The following is a 23,440-nucleotide window of genomic DNA, read 5'->3' on the forward strand; positions in this document are numbered from 1 at the left end:
CTACAAAAAAAAACGTCATTAGGAATAATCTCATAATAAAAAGATGATAGGTTAAATTAATAAATGTATTTATGATGCCAATTATATTAATTGTGTCATTATGGTCATTCTAGAAAATCATACATAGTACCCTTGGGGTATTGATAAAACAATCACTCACTAAGTATGTAATGAATGCCTACAATATGCATATGCCTACAAGATGCTGAGAGGGCTACAAAAAAATATAAGATGTACTCCCTGTGTTTCAAAAATGTATACTTTAAGTTTAGAAACAAGACAAATACACATAAAACAGATAAGTAACAGCATCCATGAAGACTGCAGTTTAATGCTATAATAAATGATTTTTACATTAATACTACAAAAGTTCAAAGATAAGGGCAAGGAATTGAGGTAGGAGTATCAAACACTCTGTACAAAATATAAGATTTGACATGGTCTCTGAATGGCTGATAAGGTTTGGATAAGGATAAATGTTGAGGGAGCCATTCTAGGTTGGAAAAATAGCAAGAATATAAGCTTGAGGTTGAGCTAAAATATAGTATGTTTAGAGGACAATAAAAAGGCCTACTTAACAAGGGCAGAGAGCTTTTTCTGAGTTCAAGGCAAAGTTTAGAAGAAAGGTATTGCTTTTAGAAGGCTTTAAATGCTAGGCTGAGAAGTTGAACTTTAATCTGTCAATATTGATTTCCTCAGCAGGAGATTGAGATGAACAATAGTTGAAAAGATCATTCAATTATATGAAAAAAGTAGTTGGGCAAAAAGTAGAACAGTCAAATAAACTACCTAGTAATGACTTCTATAGATATTTGTAAGACTGCAATTTACAGAGACTGATTGTTAAACATGATCATAGTTATAAAACAACAGAACAGAAAAACTACAGATAAGCCAACAGAATATTTAGGTATCAAAACACTGTACCTTATCATATCATCTTTACCAATAGCTGTAATTTATGGTTGAGGCAAGGCACTGTATTGTTGAGGTGAAAAAGTTTAACATGGAGATAGAGAACAAGACAACTGCCACAAAACATTGTCATAAGGAGGTAAAAGAGAAAAACTTAGTTGATAATAGAGATCAAAACAGATGATGATTAGCAAAGCAATGGAACGTATAATCAGGATGAGCTGCTGAAGTAAATGAAAAATATGAGATTGACTAAAGTAGAATTTACACACACAATTGTCCTTCAAAGGCATCACTTTGGGAGTATTTTTCAATGATGATACCATTACTTAAAATATTTGGGGATCTCCTTTGGAAATGCCTTCAAAAAGTTTGCAAATCATGTAAGATAGCCACTCTCAGTACTTTAATGACAACTCATTTTTTGGATTACCTACCTTATTCACCAGCCTTGGTCCAAATGACTTTTGGATCTTTCCAGAAATAAAATCCACTCTCAAAGGACAAAGATTTTTGGCGTTGCTACAGGTTACAAAGGCAATTCCAAAAGAGGTATTTCAAAAATGTATAGAGGAACAGATGCATCACTAGAGCCTCCAAAGTGACTACTTTCAGGGAGGCAATCCTTCTCTGGATATAGGCTCTGGTATGTCTGTTAAAAAAAATGAGTTATGTTACTTTACAGTCACTTCTAATAACAAGCTCAATAATGCTGCTAATGTCATATACAAAAAAAAAACTGGCATAATAATGTAACTATAAAACCTAACATAATTCATTTAGTCTGTTTCAAGTATAAAATCTAATATAATTTCGAAAATAACTATTCAAAGATACAGTAATAGATAAAATTAATAAACTTACAATTAAATGTCACTCATAAGTTAAAAGATAGTGAAAAATATACAAAGTAAATAAGTTTTGGGAAATGAACAAATACAAATTTAGAGATTCCAAAAAATTAAAGTTGGCTATCTCAGCAACTAAAATGATGTTATAAATATTAATTGGTCACATAACTAAAATATCTAATATGGTTTAGCATAAATTAATTAGTCAATCATTATAAATACTTGATAGTTGTAGTTGCATATCAATTATAGTTAATGATAATGTACTTATCTGAATAGGACTCATTATACAACAAAAAATGAATGCATTTGTAATAAAACTTTTAATTTTTTTCCAAAGTACTTTTCCATAATACTATTTTAACTCATGTACATCTTAAGAGTACTATATCAATGTGAGTTTCTCTATTACAAATTGAGAAAAAGAGAAACTAAAGACCTTTCCCAGATAATGGAAATGTAGATAAGTAGAACCCAAAACCCAGGGCTTCAAAATGACAAATTTCAACATTATTTATATTTATGATTGTTAAAATGAGAGAACATTAAAGTAGCCAGCAGTTTATATAGCAACCCTAATATATATATATATATATATATATATAAATTATAATTTCAAGATAAAACATTAGGAAAAAATTCCTTAAATCAAAATTTAAAAATTAGTTTTAAAAAAATTTAGTCTACATTAGTGAAGCCATGTAAGAAATGGTGATAGATTTCCATAAACATTGCAAAAACAAGAAAAGAAAGAAGAGTGAAAGCATCCTGATAATCATATTCCTGATAAAGGGGCCCCAGGCTGAAAGCTGGTTAAGACAGGTTAGAATCAAGAACAGAACACTGGCTTTTAGCAACTTCACATCTTAATAAACTTGATACATTTAAACCAACACCCCAAAGATGAACTTGGTTGCCATCTTTGAACATGGGATATATGACCAGAGAGGAGGAGCATGTCTAGGAGCAACATGTAAGAGGTGGATGAGGAGAACTGTAATTTGGAAGGGTTTGGGCCAACCAGAACTTTGAAGGGAGGAGTAAAACTAACCTTAGAGTATAATAGTTTGTTTTTGCTTCTCTGTGTATGTGTGTGTACACATACTCACTTTCAGGAGTGTATTAAAACGTATTTTTTGTTTCACTCATCTTGAGGTTGTTCATTTACTGTGTCCTTTTTGGGGTTCAGGATTTTGTTACCAACAGACATAACTCGTAAACTTATATAAAGCACTGAAAATTACTGGGCAGAGAAAAAATACACAGCACTGATGAAAATGTGCATATCTTGTCCATACCATATCACTGATTTTCAGCATTTATGACATTCAAATATAAATTTCAATTAAGGAAAAAAAGATAATTTTTCAAATTAGAGTGGTTGTGTTAGTCTCCAAATTGTGAATATAATTTCTTTTGGGGCACTATGAAAATCTATCACTTAAGAAGAAAAGTTCTAGCATATAGTAAACAATAAATAATTGTTAACTGATTAAAGAATTTAGAGATTATACAATCTTGTATTGGAAAATATCTTAGTAGCATGATCCAGCCCAACCTGTACGCAATCCCCTCAACATCCCAGACAAGTAATCATTTAGTTTTTCCTTGAAGACTTCTTCATGAAGGAGCCTGTTTTTGTACACTTTTAATCCTCAGAAAGTTCTTCCTTATTACTGAGCTACAATTTGTCTACCTTTAATTTCTACTCATTGCTTATTATTCTACTCTCTAGGAAAAAACTCTTTTTCAAACAGCTATTATTTTCCCCCTTTAATCTTCTTTTCTCCACATTAATCATCTGCAATTAGTTTAAATAATTTTAGCTTATAGTTTTCAGTTCCCTTATTACTCTTGTTACTCTCCTCTGAGAAGGCTTCAGCTTATCAATGTCTCTGCTAAAATGTGGTCCCAAGAACTCCTGATTAGCATGGAGTACAGCAGAGTTTTCAAGTCACTTGCTTTGGCTACTTGATCATACAGTGTACTCAGACTGAGCTTTAAATGATTCTTTATTCAGTGAACAATTTAGCCATATATCCTGCATCTTGTTCTGTATAATGTTTTCTTTGGTTTTGACTTAAGAACAGTACTGTATATTTATCCATAATAAATGTCATGTTATTCAAGTTTGGGAATACCTCTATCATGTTCCATAATATCTCAAAGTTTGCAAACATTGGTTGAGCAATCAGAGCTACAATTTTCCTATATCCTGGATTTGTAAGTAATCTGGGATTTAGATATTCTCTTACTATTTCCTCATTTATCTTTGATGAAATTCCCACATGACCATCTTAACTCTATTCTTTTCAGTCTAAATATTATTCTCCTAGACAAAGAAAACAGGAATAATACAGGAGTTAAATAAGTCTATTTTCTTTCACCTATTAACACCCTATCCATACTATGTAATGGCTAGTTTTCCCTTAGTTTTCTCATTTAGAAGGAAGATTAAAAACAACCAAAAAGGTTTCATTGTCTTCATTCATCACAAGCTTCAGGACATTTTGATCTTTAACCTTCGTACATTTTTCTCATAGGTCTAGCCCTTCTTTTATATTTGTCCTTGATTCTGTGAATTTGTATTCATCTTTTGTACATATTCTTCTTTCAAAAATATCAGCTCCACTAAAAGTACTCCCAGTACAGCTATGTAACTTTCTTTAGACACCTCCTTTTTCTTTCTCAATAAAATTTTTTGTAAGAGACTTGAGTGAAAAGATATCAGACATAATTAGTAAATCTGTAGATAATACAAACCTAGGAGAAACAGTTAAATGAACAGAAAATAAGATTTAAAAAATCTTATAAATATTAGCCTAAACCTAACAAGATGAAACTTAGTAGGGACAAAAAGTAAAATCAACCATAAAAACACAGTGTGAGGAATGCACAATTTGTGTGTGGGGAAGAAAAAAGACCAGGGAACTTAGTAGAGCACAGTAAAGTAGTCAATAAGCATTTATTAAATTCTTAACATATATCAGCCACAATGCAAAGTATTCTGTATCCAAAGAAAGATAAAGCATTCTCATTTTAATGGGGGAGAGGAGAAGACATTATGCAAAAAATTATATGCATATAAAGAATAAATTGGAGATAGTATCAAAGAGAAGTTAGCTATGATAGTCCAAAATCTTATCATAATCTTAGGCTTTATTAAAAAGGAAGGTTGTCCAGAACAAAGCAGTCTACAAAATCAGTCCCATACACAGTTGGAACAAACTACCTTAGGAATATATTGTTCAGTTCTGGGAAGTTCAATCTTCCAAGATACTTTTAGGAGTCAGATTCTCTAAGATAGAGATTTAGAAACCATGCCAAACCAGGATCAGCTGAAGCATAGTTGTCTTAGAAGATACCAGAGTGACTTGCCATTTCCTTCTCCAACTCATTTTTACAAATGAGGAAACTGAGGCAAACAAAATTAAGTTACTTGCCCAGGGTAAATCAGAAAGTAAATGTCTGAAGCCAGGTTTGAACTCAGCAAGAAAGATCTTGACTCCAGACTTGACACTCTACCACTATGCCAATTGATTCTATAGGGCTTCAGTAATGAACTTCAATAGAAGAGAAGTAGATTTGAGCTAGATGTAAAGAAAGATTTTCTAATCAGATTTTCCATAAGGGCAATGGGCTGCCTTCGAAAAAAAGGGGGAGGGGGATGGACTGTTTGGTAATCAGTACATATTTCTAGCATAATTTTTGCTATTATAAAAGTTATTAAAAGGGGGCATGTGATAATTTTTTTTTCCCTTTTTTTCCCCCTAGGGTTAGGACAAAGAAGAGAAAGAGAAAAAATACCTGTTAATTGAAAAATTAATTAAAAAAAAAAGGGAATATATGATTGGTTTATTTCCTTTAAAAGCAGATCTCACAGAAATATTCGGGGATGAAGATAATGGAACAACAGGAGGAGAGAGGTTGAAAGTCAAAGAAAAGCTGAAATTTGAGGTCTGAAATGAGAACTAGGGAGAAAATTGTGAAGGTAAAGCTGACAGAGATGTAAAAAAAAAAAAAAAAAATCCCAGCTTTTAGGAGGAGGTGGCATGTTTATCAAGAAACTAAATGAACAATTGTAATCATTTGTGCATTTCACTGATGCTGAATTTCAAAAAATCAGGATCATCAAGCTTCTTTAATGCTATTTTGCTTCTAGTTATGGACAAAGAGAAACCGCCTAACAAAAGCAAAGAACAGGTGGATACAGACACGTCAGTATTATTTCTTCTTATTTGATATATAATATTGTACAAGATACTTGAGTTCATCAAGCAGAATACAAGACAACTTTTCAGGGATAGAAGGGAATCACGCTTTTATCAGGTAGGAGATTAGATTAGTTTACCTTTGAGCTACCTTCCCACCTAATGCGCAATTATGAATTAGTTCATCCAATCTCTCCTCTAGTGCCTAGGCAACAAACATAAAAGACACTGAGCCAGAGGAGTTAAGGGCATGGAACAATAGAAAAACCAACAATCCAAGAATTAGAAAATTGAAGCTTGAATTACACCTCTACTTACACGGGGAAAGTCAACTTACGCCTTTCTATACACACTATCACCTCAAAAAAAAGGGGGGGGGGAGGGATTAAAAACATTAACTAGCTCTACCTCGAGTCTTTGTGAAGATGAAGTGAGATCGGGCACGGAAAGCTCTTTGCCGCCTTAAAAAAAAAGAAAAGCAACAAATATCACAGACCCACATTATTCAAATGCACAACAAGCCTCCCTATGCAAGCCTCCCAAATTTTGACTTGGGCCGATCTTGCAGATTCGACTCTCCAGAACGTCACGTTATCCCACCAGTGCTCCTATACCTCTGCAAGGCGTGCAGTAAAATTTACTTGGAAATGGGAGGATAGCCACCATGGCGCATTTAAAAAAAATAGCCCCTGTAATGTTCTCTTGCACGCGCGCGCCCCCCCCCCACACACACGCACACGCACATCTCTCCCCGCCACTTCTGCCAGAGGGAGCTTAGCGCAGACTGTCTCCCAGAGGGAGGAGGGATGGGAAGCGTATCTGAGAAAGCAGACGCGGAGGCACGGCTCGGGGAGAACAGCGCGCCACAGAGCTCGGGGCGGAGCGAGGAGACAGCCCCGAGCAGAGGAGGGGCGGGCAGGGAAAGGCAACGGCAGAGAAAATGCAAAGCCGGGCTTCGCAGCCCGGACTTACCTGCAATTCCCCGGCCTCCCCGAGGGGAAGGGACGTCCCCGGAGGCTGCTAGCAGCTCGGCTCCGCGCCGCTGGGAAGGAGAGAGCTGTCACAAGCCGTCCCCGCCCCCGCCCCTCCCCAAGCAAGGCCGCCACCCTCGCGCGGGAGCCGCGGGAGTTATTCGCCCGGCGCCAGGGGATGGGTGCCGTCCACCCCGCCCCTCTAGGAAAGCCATTCGCTGCGAGGTAGCGCAGACAAACCCCCGCCCGCTTAGGGCGCCCGCTTAGGTCCCGCTCCCTCACCTTTCAAACCTCTGCAGCCACCGCCTTCGCTGCTTCGGCCGCCTCCGCCCCCGCCCCCGTCTCCGCCTCCGCCTCCGCCTCAAGCGTCAGTTTGGACGACAGGCGCGTCCCTTAGCTCTTTCCTGAAGCGGGCGGTCGGAAGTCCCGCCTTCTTTCGGGGAGGCTCGCCGGTGGGAGGGGCCACCTTCCGGGAGCGCGTCCTGGAGTGGGAGGAGCTGGCTGGGCGGTGTAGTGAGGGAGCTGCGCTGGGGGGCCCCTGGCCGAGAGTTCAGAGGTGGGGAGTGGGTCCCCGCGGGGCCAGGAGGGGCGCGGGGAGGCTCTGGCTACCCGGCGAGGTTCCTGGAGGGAAGACTCCCTGCGGCCTAGGAGGAGGGGGGCCGGCTGGCCGCGGGGACCGGCTCCGGGGTTGAGTCCCCCGGGGAGAGGGAGGCGGCGGACGCCGGCCCCTCCCCGGCTGGGGCGCTTCCGGGCTCAACTTTGATATTCCCCGGGGGGGGGAGCTGTAGACACCTGTCCCGGCCCCGCGTAGGGACCAGTACCAGATCGCGTTCTTCTTCCCTCTGCTGTGCTTTAGCGGAGGGAGAAAGAAGTAAACAAACATTCCTAATCCGCATTATCCGCGGCGACTCCGGGCCTTCTCCCTCCCCCAGCCTGGCTGCCCATCGGGGTCCTGGGGCCTGCCTCTCTCGCCCTCCCTTCCCCCCGAGTCCCTCCGCCAGCCCAGCCTCAAAGTGGTCAGGGCCACCATAACTAGTGACAAGTGTAGGAGGCGGAGAGTTTCGGTGACGCGAGAGGGTTTTCCTTCCTTGTTCCATGTCCCAAAGCCTTAAAATGTCAGGGAAGCGCAAGCGGGTGGTGTTGACCATTAAGGATAAACTTGACATAATAAAGAAACTTGAAGAAGGCAGCTCCTCCAAACAACTCTCAGTGATATATGGGATCGGTGAAACAACAGTTAGGGATATAAGGAAGAATAAAGAAAAAATCATAACTTATGCTAGCAGTTCTGATTCAACCAGTCTTTTGGCCAAGAGAAAGTCCATGAAGCCATCCATGTATGAAGAGCTGGACAGAGCTATGCTGGAGTGGTTTAACCAGCAAAGAGCAAAGGGGAATCCTGTCTCTGGACCGATTTGTGCAAAAAGAGCAGAATTTTTCTTCTATGCTTTAGGAATGGATGGAGATTTTAATCCTTCAGCTGGTTGGCTAACTCGTTTTAAGCAGAGACATAGCATTCGTGAGATTAACATCAGAGGAGAAAAATTAAATGGAGATGAAACTGCCGTGGATGAATTTTGTAGCAACTTTCGGGAATTTGTTCAGAGGGAGAATTTACAGCCTGAGCAAATATATAATGCTGACGAAACCGGACTATTTTGGAAGTGCTTACCGTCAAGGACGTTAGCTGTTAAGGGCAAATTCACTGCTTCTGGGCACAAGTTAATTGAAGAAAGAGTCACAGTCATGTGTTGTGCCAATGCAACAGGTTTACACAAACTTAAACTTTGTGTGGTGGGAAAAGCAAAAAAACCACGTTCCTTTAAAGGTACTGATACCTCAAATCTGCCAGTCTCCTATTTCAGTCAAAAAGGTGCCTGGATGGACCTTTCTATTTTCAGACAATGGTTTGACAAGATCTTTGTGCCACAAGTTCGAGAGTACTTAAAATCCAAAGGCCTTCAAGAAAAGGCGGTACTGTTACTGGATAATTCACCAACACATCCAAATGAAAATGTCCTGAGGTCAGATGATGGCCAAATATTTGTAAAATATCTGCCACCTAATGTAGCCTCATTGATTCAACCTATGGATCAGGGTGTCATAGCTGTAATGAAGAAACACTATAGAGCAGGACTCCTCCAAAACAACTTAGAAGAGGGTAATGATCTGAAAATGTTTTGGAAGAAACTAACATTATTAGATGCTCTATATGAAATTTCAATGGCATGGAACATGGTTAAGCCAGTGACTATTATCAGAGCATGGAACAAAATTTTGCCTGGCAATGAAGAGAAAGAAAGTTTAGACTTTGATGGAGAAGAAATTTCAGCATCTACTTTAGCCACCATCTTACAGCAAACACAAGGATGTGAAAAGGTGGACCCTGAGAATATTGAACAGTGGTTTGAAGTGGACAGTACTGAACCAGGTTATGAGGTGTTAACTGATAGTGAAATAATCAGAAGAGCACAGGGCCAAACTGATGAATCAAGTGAAAATGAGGAAGAGGAAGTAGAACTGATCCCAGAGAGGAGTATTAATCATGCAGCTGCTCTCAAGTGGACTGAAAATTTATTGGATTATCTAGAACAGCAAGGCGATATGATTCTGCCTGATAAATTGGTAATACGTAAGCTTCGGGCCACCATAAGAAATAAACAGAAGATGACAGTGAATCCAACTCAATAACAATATTTTAAAATTTCACTGTCCTGGTAATTGTATTTATGACTATTAATCTATTTGCAATTTAGCTTAGTTTTCTTTAAGTGTTCCAAATTCTCAGATACAAATTCAAAAGCAAAAATGTATTCCAAAGCCGTTCAAGTGGGGACTATTTATTTTGATTATTTTTCTTTTCCCCCTCTAATTTTGTAGATAATCAGAACTGCAATATATATCTGTACATATATATATATATATACACATATATATTTATATATATGTAAAACTTTTATATCTATCACTTGTTCCATTCCTTATTTTTGATCAAGTGGCATTTTTCTAAGTGTTAATGGCAAAATTCTGCAAGTAGCAAATAGTCACTGAGCACCTTCTTTACATCCAGAATAATTTTTTGCCTGAAACATGGGGCTGCTACAGTTGTCTTTCTTTTGTGCCAACTCTTGCTGCCATCTTGAAAAATTGTCTGTTTTTATTTATATAGGTTGTCAGGGTGAAGAAAAACATAGCATTAGATCCAAAGTAAATAAATATATTTTAAGTTAATTTTAAAGTATCCACAATAGTAGGGGAGTGTATAGTTAATGTGGATTTTTTTCTTAAATATCTCAAAAAGTTGTAATTATTATTCCCTCTAACGTTAATGAAGATGACGAGAAAAGGCTGTTCTGGATATTTGAATTGTTGGGTAATTTTGTATTGTTTTACCGTTAAATATTTTGGGGAAAATAAACTGATAGGTGAGAGGAGAACGAGGTTTTCTGTTCCACCTGTTTGTGGATAAGTGGGAGTTAAATATATTTAAAATTTTTGCTAAACCAGTGGGTTCACAATAAATACAGGGTATTACATAAAGGAAAACAAATAGGTCTCTCTTTAGTGAACCAGCCAAATTGTGGAAAGGATAGGCTATCAGTCTAAGAATAAGTAATTAAACATTCATTGAGATCAGAGCACAAGTCCCTACCCGCAGAGTCCATCTAACAGGATAGTTTGGGGAACATCACTCTAATTTGAAAGATATCAAAAGGTTCCCTATCAAAAGGGACTTTGAGATGCAATTATCCATAATCAAAGTAACTCACCTTCTTTGTAATACAAAAAAGAGAACCTTAAAATAGAAAGGTGAAGTGATGATTTTAAATAAGCCATATGTTTACATACTGTTAATGAAGAAAATAAGTTATTTTGAAAAGTTCTAGACCATCAGGAATTGGTCTCTCTATGTTTTAAAGACTGAAGGAAAGAATATTTCTTTCTATTGGTTTTTAATTTGTGTCAATCAGGATTTTGGTGAGTTTGCATAGTGAACTCAGTATGTTTACCCAATGCTGCTGAAGCATTCAAAAGATTTATACCATCTGCATATTGTTTAAAGACGTTTGTAATTTGAAATCAAAATGGTTTTATATTGAAATTGGTATTTGGTTTGGTTCTAATATGGTTGTAATTTTAAAGAATTGCCCTTCAATTCATTAGTCATTAATAATAATATTTAGTTTTATCATCTACATACTTTTTCATCTTTATAGTGCCTTTCTTAGAGCTCTAAAAGCCTCTTACAGACATTTCTAACTTTCCATAATTGCCATCTGAAATTTTCATGTACCATATCTAGGATATAAAGTAGTGTCTATAATGAAACATTTGCTTTTAAAATTATATCTGCTGCATGAACTGCTTCAGGTCACAGAAACAAATAACAGTAGTTTTAAAAAAAGAACTTTCATTTATTTGAAATGAAAAATCTGTATTAAAAATTCTCAGAAATTCTGCCCAAATTTGTCCATGATTTCTGACCCTATTGGTGAAGTCTAGCCTGTATTATTGCCACCTAGTGGTAAGTAAACATTACTGTTAAATGGTCTGGTTTTAAACTAGTATTAAATAAGGGATTCATTTATGGTATGACCATTGCATCCTTGCCTGTTTCTAGCTAACCACCATTCCTAGCTTACCTTCTCTAGTCAAGTACACTTATCCATTCAATGAAATAAAAATAGTTTTGAACAGTCAATCTTTAAACTAACCTGCAGTCTTTCCTTGCCATTCTACTTTCAATCTTTATACCCTTTGACAACTTAGGGTTTCAAGGTTTTCCCTATGTGGTTTTTGATAGCACACTTAACATGTTTCCAAAACCCAGCTGCAGTCCCAGATGTTCCTTTTCCCCACAGTTCTGTGGTGACAACAACTGAAATGCATATTTGAACATATTTTAATGCCTTCTCTACAGCTTAATATCTCAATAATAACAGCTCTTCAATTTCCAATTGGATATTCAGTCCAACAGAATACCTGCTAGTTCGCTTCCAAGTAGCCATTATGGTAATAATTTACACACACACACACACAGGTGTGTGCATATATACACACACATGTATAAAATTCTTTGTAATTACAAAGCACTTTCATGTCCCTTATTTAATCTTTTACACTCTGAATAGTACAGGTTTTATTTGTATTCCCTTGTGATAAAAATAACAAAACAAAAACAATGGATATCAAATCTAACATTGTATAAAATATTCTGTCTTAGCAATCATCTGCCTTTGCCATAAGTGGGGAGATGTGTTGTATTATCTTTTCTGAGACCTTTGCTAGCTTTTTAGTTACTCTGATTTTGACTTTCTTTTAATGATCTCTTCATTTGTATTGTTGGAATTACTTTGTATTTCTCTTGCATCTGCTTATTTTTAACTTAATACAAGATTTTCCATGTTTTTTAAATTCCTAACTATAATCACTTTGTAGATGATGAATTTGAATTCCTCAAGGGTAGTTAAGTGTGTTGCTCACAGTCACACAGCTAGTAAATGGTAGATTTTCAGTGAGCTTTTTTGTCTCCAAATCTAATTCTTCCATTATGCTGGGTTGTTTCACATGTCTGGTCAGGATACACTTTCACATCTACTGTGCTTAGTAGAACATTTAGAAAGGAACTTTCTAGCACTTGCCCATAATTAATTCCCATTTTCTTTCTAAAGCACATGAGCCAAGCTGGACAAGAATTAAAAATTAATGTCATGCCACCTGCATGGTAGCTGTAGTTGAGCCATAGACCCAAATAAAAACTGATCCTTAGATACAAATGAGCATCTACATTTGAACTCAAATCTAAAGTGGTGGCACAATGGATAGTTCTAAGCCTTAAGTCAGGAAGATTCATCTTCTTGCGTTCAAATCAGACACTAGCTCTATGACTCTGGGCAAGTCACTTAATCCATTTGTCTGTTTTCTCATCTGTAAAATGAGCTAAAGAAGGAAATGACAAACCATTTAAGTATCTTTGCCAAGAAAACCCCAAATGTGTTTGTGAAGAATTAGATTTGATGGAAACAACTGAATAATAGTAGAATGAAACATGACAGAAAGGATTCAGTGGGGGTAGAGGGGAATGTTGCTAAAAGAGGGATGGAAGTACATGAAGTGTTCGATAGATGAAAGGTGAAACATGGTCAGAAGAAAGTAAAAAGCAAAACAAGACAAAGATTTTTTTTTTTTTTAAAGATTGGAGGATGAGATGCAGACAACAAAACAAAATTGGGAATTTACAGAAACAAGTACAAAGCATTATACTGGAAAAGAAGTGGAAGACAAAAAGGATCAGATATGGCCTTTCAAAGAACTCAAGAAAAAAATATCAGGGTGTTGAGATAGATAAACAAGAAAATAGGTCTTTGATATAATTTATTTTTGCATCCTTAGAGCAGGTTTCCAAAGGTATTATTTAGCCTTGTACCAGGCATATAATTTTGGCCTAATCCTCCTATATTATAAATAAGGAAAGCAATGGTGCTAGGAAGTTTTTGTGACTTGTCCTTAGGCTACACAGAAGTAAGAATCGATTTGAATTTAGAATCTTGTTCCAAATCATAATCTTTCCCAACCATTCCACAGTGTTTTGTGATGAAACCTGCATTCAGTTTTATCTTTAGGCAGTTTTGCCTTTGTCCCAGTATATTCCCATTAGTCCTTAGAAGTTCCTGTGCTGGTTCGGGATACCATGCTTAATGTTTTTAATACTCAGTTGCACTCCCAGGTGGGAGAAAGCTGGTGGCATATCTACAAGCAGATACAAATATAGAAGCAATGTTGCTCACAGCTTGAAGAATTCTCATTGAGTTTCAAAGCCAATTCATCTCAGCAGAGATTGATTCTCTGTTGTGTACTAAGAGTTATGGTAGGTCCCATGGGAGAACAGGACAATTCCTGTTGTTAAGCCAGTAAAAGATCCCTACATAATCTAATTTTAGAGAACAATTCTAAGGCACTTTGAACAAGTATGAGATGTATTTTGTCAATCCAAAATACCAGTGATGTAGCCTCTGCAACTTTTTAAGTCTTATGATTACACATAAAAAATTTAGTACAGGTATTAATTTCTTTTTGTTACACTTTAGAGTTTTCTCTCAAGATTATGGAATTTCTTTAGTCTACCACAGGTAGATGATTTTTTTCCCCTTCTTATTCAAAATAACTTTAGAACATTTTCCCAGAAAACAATTTATTATCTTTTTCAACACAAGGAAGATGTATGGGGGTTGGGTGGGAAGTATTCTTCAAAAGTATTCTGGATAAAGGAGATAGTGAAAGTATAGTGGGGAGAGTAAGTTTTTACAGGAAAAGAAAGTAAATGCAAATTGATTAATGAAATCAAATGAGTTCTAGAAGATTTTAGATTTAAGAACTTGAAAAAGCTTAATGTATTTTCTAATCTTGTTACAGGGAGAATACTTTGGTCTAACCAAATACTCAGTTTTCTGTAAAGATTCCAAACAAACCATGATGGGAAGAGCTGGTCTTTACCAGGTCTCTGGTCAATCTTTACTCAGCTCTCATGGAGGGTGGGAATGGATGGGAAATCAAGCAGCCTCAGTAATGCTCCATTGCCTTTAGTTCTCTCATTAACTACAATGTAAGGACTGATCTTATTTGATAAAGAATTCCTTTTATTCACACATAACACCTTGTTTTACATTTCTCTAATGTTCTTACCATGTCTTGGTTTTAAATAGCTGTACTAGATTTTGAACACCCTGAGGGAAGGTACCACATCTTATCCAAACTTTTATGTATCACTCCACACAATTGGCATTTATTAAATATGTGATATATTGAACAATCCTGTATGTAAAACCTGGGAAGAGAATCAAGGAAATTATTGTGGAAGAGATGACATTTACGTTGAGATTTTAACAAATGAGTAGAATTCATTAGACATGAAAAGGAATAAACACTTCATAAATAGAGAAGAATGTGAGCAAAGTTTCAGTGGCTGGGAAGTAAAGACCACATCTGGGATGTAATAATAAGCTAATTAAAAAGAGTAACTGAGGGAAAAATAGCATGATATAAAACTGGAAAGTTAGGGTGGTATTGAGTTGGGGAAGCCTTGGACAATAGACAAATCTTGTTCAGTTTTCAGTTGTATCCAGTTGTTTGTGATCCCATTTGGGTTGTTTTGTTTTTGGCAACTATATCAGAGTGGTTTGCCATTTCCTTCCCCAGTTCATTTTACAGATGAGGAAGCCAAGGCCAATAGGATTAAATTGTCAAACAGCTAATAAATGTTTAAGGCCAGGTTTGAACTCGGGAAGATGAGTCTTCTTGACTCCAGGCCTGGCACTCTAACCATTGTACTACCCATCTGCTCTAATCTGGCAACTCTCAATATAATTCCATATGAGGAATCACTGAAGGATTTTAAGCAAAGTACCTTGACCAAATCTATGCATTATTCAGCATTTATTATGCTCTTACTATGTCTGGGGATGCAAAGACAAAAACAAAACACTCTGACCCCAAGGAGCTTACGTTATTTGAGTGTGGGAACAATTGTAATGCAGGAGAAACTGAGGCAAGATAGAGATTAGAGAGTATTTAATATTTTATTTAAGAGGGAGAGATTTCCTGGGACCAAATGGATCCATGGTTTGGTCCCAGGGCTGAATGAGACTATGGTCTCCAAGAATCCAGCAAACAATGTGAGTTCTCAATGACATATATATACGTGACTGAGACACAGGGGGTAGACTGAGGCAGGGGCAGAGTCAGGGTGCTGAGAGCGGGAACAGGACTCTGGCAGGGTGTGGGGAGCCACTGGAGATGGGGATGGAGATGGGGAGAGGCATCGTGATAAGACATCTGATATTCTGATAGATTGGGATGGGGAGAGGCGTTCTGATATTCTATAATATAAGATCTTTTATCCTTATCAAATATTCTGATGATTGAGAGGAAGGGGTGGTTGCAGGATTGACCAGAACAATTAGGTCATAATTCAGGAAAACTGAGGATAATTAGGGAAACTGAGTCAGGATAATAAAAGAAATGTGGCACGACACAATGAAAATGTAAACAAAAAATGACTGAGGAACAGAGTAGAAATAAATGGAAATGTGCTCTTGCTACTATAGCCCTTTATTAGTAGCCATGGATTTTCTTTGATGCTCAGGGTGCCATCCTGCTGTCTTTGTATTTTAATAGTATGCTTCTCCTTTGTGGCTTTGTTGGAGATTTAGGTACTGAAAACAACATGATAAGGTATTCAACAGGCTCAGAAGACCTTCTGAGACTGATGAGGTACAAATGAAGCTAGTAGTAGAGAATTAGGGTAGGGAATCCCCTCTGGTCAGTGCAAGTCCAATGTGAAAGAATTCGCAAATCCAAAATGTCTGTTTGGCAAAAGAGATTTATTGTTGGCACTAAGAAGTCAGCTTTGCTAGGAAGATAGACTTCTTAGTGGCAAAGTCCTGTCAGGGAAATAACAAATGTTAACACTGAGAAGAGAATATCTTCACAGTGGGCAAGCGTCCTGGCACACAGCTTTGCCAAGAAGAGAGCTTCCTTGGCAAAGCATAATCCTGTTTCGGACTTCTGCAAAGATTTAGAGTTCAGAGCTGTCTTTTATTAGTAGTCTGAGGCTCAGGCTTCCATTCAAAACCGAATGAGATTCCTTCAATGTTGTTAATGCCAGGGCTTAGATTTTCAGTTGAAAAAAAAAAAATTACTTATCTTGGAGATTAGGGCTATCTGGCCGAGATTTCCAACTGAATAAGACCACTTAACTGCCCTGAAGGGTGGGGTCTCTTTCAAAGGATAGTTTGGACAGTCTCAGGTTCACCCCCAACAAGACCATTCCTTTTTCTTCAAAATATGTTTATAATAATTGGTAGGTAGCTTTAATAAAAGCAGTCCTCATGTCCCTAACAATTCTCTAAGTAAGAATCATTCCTGTTCTGTGCTGATGAAAATTCTTTCCTTTAAGCAGTTCTTGCTGCCAGGGTCACACATCTCTTTAGAAACATGTAGCCTGGGGAATATTCATGGTTATTACTCAGTTTGGCTCTGTGGGGAGAAAGGAATAAGCTTTGGGAGTTTGCCATTCCCTTTCCCCCTCATCTTTCAGAAATATCTTATTCACAGTAACATATACCATGTGGAGACAAACACATATTCATGATTGACATTTAGTCTCTGGCTTCATGCTTGCTTTTTTCAAGCCTTGCTAATTATTGAATATTTAAATTGTTTTATTAACTGTGACACCAGAATATTCTCCATCTTGTCCTCCCGATGAGGCACAGCAGGAGCCACCTGGTGCAATGAAAAATGTACTGGAGTTGGATTCTGAGAATCTGGTATCATGGATAATGTACTGGGCTTGAAGTCAGAAAGATTCTTGCCTCAGACTTACTACTTGTATTGATTCTAGGTAAGACAATGAAACTTCTATGTTCCAATTTATCTCATGTGTAAAATGATGCAACTTGGCTTTATGGCCTCTAAGATCTTTTTCATCTCTAAAACTATGATCCTCTAATCTAAATTCAAATTCTGGTTCTGCCACTAATCCTTTAGTGCCTTGTTTTTTTCACATGCAAAATGAAGGAGTTGTTTTACATAACTTCTAAGTTCTCTTCTAACTTTAAATCTATGCTTTTAAAACTTATTCCCATATTTTCTCCTTATCACTATTTGCTATATGCTGTGTTGTACTCTACTCATCAACTGATTTCAACAAACATTCAATAAGTGTATATAAAACACTATGTTAGGTAGAGTAGATGCAAAATCTAAAAAAGACATGACTCTTTCCCTCCTGGATCTTGCAGTTTCATCTTCATATTCTCTTTAAAAAAAAAATATTTATCACTTCTACCTCCCCATTTTCAATATCAATAAATGAATAAAATATTTTTTGCTTCCTGCTAATAACAATGGAGCTGTAATCCAACAACAAGTAAAAGAAGGCAGCTATTAAAAAAAATCATCCTTTGTTTTAAGTGTCCTTAATGCAATGTTGATGGGATTTTAATGTCCACTGCAAATAAAAGTGATAACATTCTTCATTGACATTCTCCCCATATTAAATAACTTTATGCCATAATATGGGAAAGTGCATTGACACAGTGTTTCTCCATGCTATAGGATGGATGCTATAACAGAATGGAATAGTAGCAAAACAAGCTCTCCAGTTTTTCTTTCCTTCTATCCTTGGTAGTAAATTAAAGCTGCTCAGTGCTCCAATTCACAACATTGTGCCTGTCCTTGATAAGTATACATTGTAGCAAGAAAAAAAGGGGGAAGGTCCAACTAGGGAAAACTCTATATTAGATCTGATTCTCCCTAACAGGGAAGAACTATTTGCTAAATTGGAAATTATAGGAATCTTGGATAGAAGTCGTCACTCCATTGTAAAATTTCTAGTAAAGTGAAGCCAGAAATAGTCTAACCTACATCCTAAATGTTGGGAAAAGAAATTTCAAAGCATTCAGAGGAAGGAAAGGTAGAATGCTAAGGACTAAAATTCTGTAGGGCAGACTCCTGCAGTGTTGAAAGAATGAGATTAAAATATAATTGGGCAATGTTAAGCAAAATAAAAATACTACATTACAAAGAATATCAATTTATGATTTTCCCAGTCTATACGAGGCCCTCAGGGATTGTTTTTAGTGTTTTTAAGATACTTCATTCCAATAGGGACAGAAAATTTTCAAGAATGAAATAACGAATTCACTAGGAACCACTAAGGTAAGGACATAAAATGGAAATTGTCTGAAGAGACTGGTGAAGCTAAGTAGGGAATTTTAAATTTTAAATTTTAAATTGTTTTTTTTTTTTATTTTAAATTTTTTTTATTTTTTAATGTACATTTTTAAATTTTAAAATGTACATACAAGAAGGAAACAAGGTATCTAGATGGCTCAGTGGATAGAGTGCTGAAGCCATAACGAGGAAGGAGACCAGATTTTAAATTCACTTATTAACTATGCATTTAACCTCTGTCTGCTTTAGTTTCCTCAACTACAACATGAGGATAGCACTTACCTCTCTGTTTTTATAAGGATCAAGATTTTATTTGTCTTTTGCAACCACTAAGACACTTTGATCTTTTTCAGACAGAATGCTATCTAATCATACATTTTTCATTTTACATTTATATTTATTGATTTTTAAATTAATTAGAATGTTTTACACATATCTACTGAATCTCCTTTATTAGATTTAGATAGTACTCTGGCTTGCCTTAAAATGCTATATAAAAGCTAGCTATCATTATTGTTAGCAAAGTCCGATTCAATATTACTGTAGTATTGTAAAAACACTAGCACTAAAGCTGAAGGTGAACTGAGGGTGCTGAGGAAAACAAGACTCAGAAAAAAAAAATCATAGATTAAGAGCTAGAAGAAAACTTCTAGAGCATCCTATCTGACTTCATGCTCTCCATTTATATATGTGAAAACTAACAGGTTTTTGTGACTTGACCAGGGTCATATAGTTAAGAAAGGTCTGAAGTGATAGTTGAAACTAGAGCATCCTGACACCAAGTCCAATGTCCTATCCATCCATCACACTACATTTTTGGGGGATGAAGGGTGGGGAGAAAAAGGCAGAACAAGAGATAAGGCTACTATTAAGGGGAATAAAGAAGTGACAGCAGAAAATAGAAGATGAAACTGATCAACTATTACTTTGTTGCTTCCTCTCTTCCCCCCATAAATAATTTTTGCATAGGACTTAATAGAACAAAAATTACTTAAAAAGGAGTTAATGTATAAGGTAAATAAGGAGATAATAAGAGAATATTTAGCTGGTTGCCTTTGATGAATAAAGGTCATCTGGCCCAATTGAAATACTGTATGTTATTTAGTTGATCAATCATTAAACATTTATTAAGCACCTACTATTTGCCATTGAAGAAGGAAATGGCAAACTACTCCAGAATCTCTGCCAAGAAAACCCCAGCTGAGGTCATGGAGAGTCAGACATGACTGAATAACAACTGTATGCCAGACACTTTGTTAAATGCTGGGAATATAAAGAAAGGCAAAAGATAGACCTTGTCCTCAAGGAGATACCAGTGTAAAGGGAAAGACAACATGCAAACAACTATGTACAAACAAAACTATATTTGGTACAAATTAGAAATAACAGAAAGGCACTAGCATTTAGGGGGATTGGAAAGTCTTTCTGGAGAAGGTAGAGTTTTAACTGGAATGTGTAGAAAGTCATGGAACCTAGATGGTAGAGATGAGAAGAGAGCAGGATAGGAATGGAGGCACAATCAGAGAAAAGGCTTATTGGGAGAATAGCAAGAAGCCAAGTGTCACTAGATCTAAGAGTAAAGGATCAAGGGTAGTGTTGCCTACTCTTGTGTAGCTGTGTAAGAAGGCTGGAAAGTGGAAGGCCAAGTTATAAAAGTTAAATTGACAAATAGAGAATTTTACATTTAATTATCTAGTTTGACAGCTAGATGTTCTTACTCCTTATTTATCTTTTTTTCTCCTTATTTATCTTAAATATAATTTCTATGTTAGTCATTTTTGTTTTAAGTTCTATGCACAAGTGACTCCCCTTTACAGAAAAAAAGAAAAGCAACAAAGTAAAAAAAAGGGAGCCACTGGAATTTATTGTTGCCTATGTTTTTTGGGAGAGAGACATGATCAGATGTTCACTTTAGGAAGATCACTTTGATAGCTGATTGGAAGAAAATTGACTGGACTGGAGAGAAATTTATGGCAAGGAGATCAGCCACTTGGTTCTTACAAAAGTCCAGGTAGGAAATGATGAAGATTTTCTTCAGGGTGGCAGCAGTACAAGAAGTGACTAGGATAAAATCACTAGATCTTGACAACACATTGGATATGGCATGGCTAGCTTAGATAACCAAAGTATTGAAAAAACTAATGAATGGGATTGCTGAGCTATTATTAAGGATATTTGAAGGACTGTGAAGAATGGAAGAAGTACCATAATAGCAAAGAAATTTAAAGTATTATACTATTCTTGTAAAGAATATGGAGAAATGTGGTCTAGACAATAATACGGTGAGTAGAAGCTCACTTAAAAAGCCAGACCCAGAGTAATTAGTTCAGTATTGGCTCAGGTAGATAAGAAGTCTTAAGTACTCCAATGTATTGATCTTATATTGTTTAGTATTTATATGAGTAGCTTAGATGAAGGTATCAATGACATACTTGTCAAGTCTGCAGATTAATATAAACTAGAAAGGAGAAATAACATGCTAAACTAAAGAAACAGGATACAAAAAAAGATGAGAAGCCAGAGTACTATGCTAAATCTAATAAAGGAGATTCAGTAGATATGTGTAAAATATTCTAATTAATTTAAAAATCAATAAATATAAGTGTAAAATGAAGAAGGTATGATTAAATAGCATTCTATCTGAAAAAGATCAAAGCGTCTTAGTGGTTGCAAAATAAGTTTGCAGTATGATGTGGCTACCAAAAAAGCTAATTGATCTTGGGCTACTGTATTAAGACAGACATGGCTTCTAAGTATATAGTATCTATTCTGAAGGGTCCACATCTAAAACATTAAGTTTAGTTCTAGAGATTATACTTTAGGAAATAGTTAACATTTATATAATGCCCACTATGTGCCAGACACTATGCTAAGCTTCTTATATATACTATCTTATTAGATCCTTACAACAGTCATGTGAGGCAGGTACTCATTATCTCCATTTTTACAATGGGGGAAACTAAGGCAAATAGGTTAAGTTACTTGCTCAATACCACACGACTACTAAATATCTAGAATAGATCTGAACTCAGGTCTCTTTGACTCCAGCATACTACCTAGCTTCCAATAAAAAGAAGACATGGAAATATTGGAGACTATCTAGAGGAAGATGATCAGAATGGTAAAAAGCTTTGAATACATGTTATATGATCAGTGAAAGGAACCAGGAATATTTAGATTGAAAAAGAGAAGACTTGGAATAACATGAAGGTTATTCAGTTTGACCCTTTGGGGCAGAAGCAAATTTAGGTTTGATGTCAGTAAAAACTTCCTAAGTGGAATATGCCATGTCAGAAGATAGTTATTCCCCCCCTCACTAAAAATCTTTTAAAACAGTGACTAGAAAACTATGTCATAATAGTCAATAAGCATTCCATGCCTGTTATGTGATATACTTGGGGCTAGATATTTTTTTTCTCTTTCCTATTCTATCATTTTTGTTGTTGTTGTTAAATGGGGCAATTAACAATTGTTAATTTTGTCTTGTGTGGTTTCATTTATGATTTTTTTGAAATATAGCTCTGGTAAACTAGGCTTTGATAAAGCCCATTGAGATTCAAATAGAGCTATAGTATTTGACTATGCCTTTAAATCCAAATTGCTCTAACTTTCACTGATAGGCTAATAATAGGTCCCAATCCATTTTCACTTACTCATTTTTTTGGGTTTGGATGGTTCAGAGTGAGTATAAATAGCAATTGTTTCTATTCTGACCAGAAACTCAGAGGGTCGAACTAGGCCTCAATTTTTACTTAATCTTTAAACACTGAATGAGTGTTGCCTCAGATAAACTGAGACCTGGGAAAGACCTTATCTTAAAAAGGCCAGTTGTCTCCCACAGGATCCAGGGCCATTGACAGTCGTCCTGAACTTTGTCTTGCCACTGGATTCTTATAACTCTGGAGGAGAGAGGGAGGCCAGTGCACACCCCTGCCTATTTAAATTCACTTCTAAGTCAAGGCATCACCCTACTGATGTCTCTGGTCCTCTTCTAGAGTGAAAGATCAATAACAATGCAATAATACCCAAACCTAAATGTAAGCACCTACTTTTTGAGCAAGGCAGCTAAGTGATTCAATGGATAGAATGTCAGGCCTGGAATCAGGAAGATTCATCTTCCTGAGTTCAGATCTGACTTCAGACACTTTATAACTGGACAAGTCACTTAATTCTGTTTGCCTCAGTTCCCTCATCTGTAAAATGAACTGAAGAAAGAACTGACAAGTCACTCTAGTATCTTTGCCAAGAAAACCTTAAATGGGGTCAAGAAATGTCAGATACAACTGAAAAACAGTACTTTTTGAATATCTCTTATACAGCCAACCAAAAGAAATCATTTCCCCTCCTTGTTGCCCCTGGATGTTTTCCTTCCCTTTTGAGAGGGAGCTAACTTACTTCCTTGCTCTGACCAAAATTTCAATTTAGGCCTCTGCATTATCAATAAATTAATCAATGGTAGATGGTGCCCATCATTCTGTTAATTACAATAGTTGTCATTTATATAGTGTTTTAAATACTATACAGTGCTTAACAACACATTGTCTCATTTGATTTGGATTGTAATGCAAGTATTATTGTTTCTATTTTGTACAGATGAATAAATTGAGGGTTCAAAGAGGTTTAGTGATTTGAAATTTGAAACAAGTTTTCTGTTATCTTGTAGATGTTTAATTAATGTTTGTGGATTGACTGTTCTGGCAGCTCATTTTCAGACATTATAAGGTAAGAAAAGAAAATGTGAGTCACACTTTCTAGT

At 36.5% G+C, this 23,440-nt stretch overlaps 2 protein-coding genes and 1 long non-coding RNA gene across 7 annotated transcripts in view; 2 read left to right on the forward strand and 1 right to left on the reverse strand.

Annotated features, from left to right (window-relative positions):
- Positions 1-5,581, forward strand: part of LOC116422503 — a 34,709-nt gene extending 29,128 nt beyond the window's left edge. The window contains exon 3 of the long non-coding RNA XR_004233194.1: positions 5,541-5,581. This is a non-coding gene — a long non-coding RNA (uncharacterized LOC116422503). The remainder of the gene's footprint in view (positions 1-5,540) is intronic.
- CCDC82 (coiled-coil domain containing 82) overlaps positions 1-23,440 on the reverse strand; it is an 80,513-nt gene that overhangs the window by 43,524 nt on the left and 13,549 nt on the right. The window contains exons 1-4 of one of the 5 annotated variants that reach the window (XM_023499490.2): positions 7,231-7,301; positions 6,950-7,019; positions 6,386-6,438; positions 1,353-1,567 (exon numbers count right to left, since the gene is read on the reverse strand). The gene's annotated coding sequence lies outside the window, so the exon portion shown is untranslated. Of the gene's footprint in view, positions 1-1,352; positions 1,568-6,385; positions 6,439-6,949; positions 7,020-7,230; positions 7,302-23,440 lie in introns of those variants that run through there. The other 4 variants (XM_031961042.1, XM_031961043.1, XM_031961044.1 and 1 more) reach the window with 4 other exon arrangements.
- On the forward strand, positions 7,383-9,724 carry JRKL (JRK like). The gene has a single exon (XM_003764295.3). It carries the CDS (start codon positions 8,044-8,046, stop codon positions 9,637-9,639), a length of 1,596 nt encoding a protein of 531 aa, XP_003764343.2. The 5' UTR covers positions 7,383-8,043; the 3' UTR covers positions 9,640-9,724.

Source organism: Sarcophilus harrisii, chromosome 3 (genome assembly GCF_902635505.1).
Source record: "Sarcophilus harrisii chromosome 3, mSarHar1.11, whole genome shotgun sequence".
NCBI classification, from domain to species: domain Eukaryota; kingdom Metazoa; phylum Chordata; class Mammalia; order Dasyuromorphia; family Dasyuridae; genus Sarcophilus; species Sarcophilus harrisii.

Excerpts from the sequence above, each read along its gene's own strand:
- JRKL (XM_003764295.3), top strand. The coding sequence starts at position 8,044 with ATGTCCCAAAGCCTTAAAATGTCAGGGAAGCGCAAGCGGGTGGTGTTG.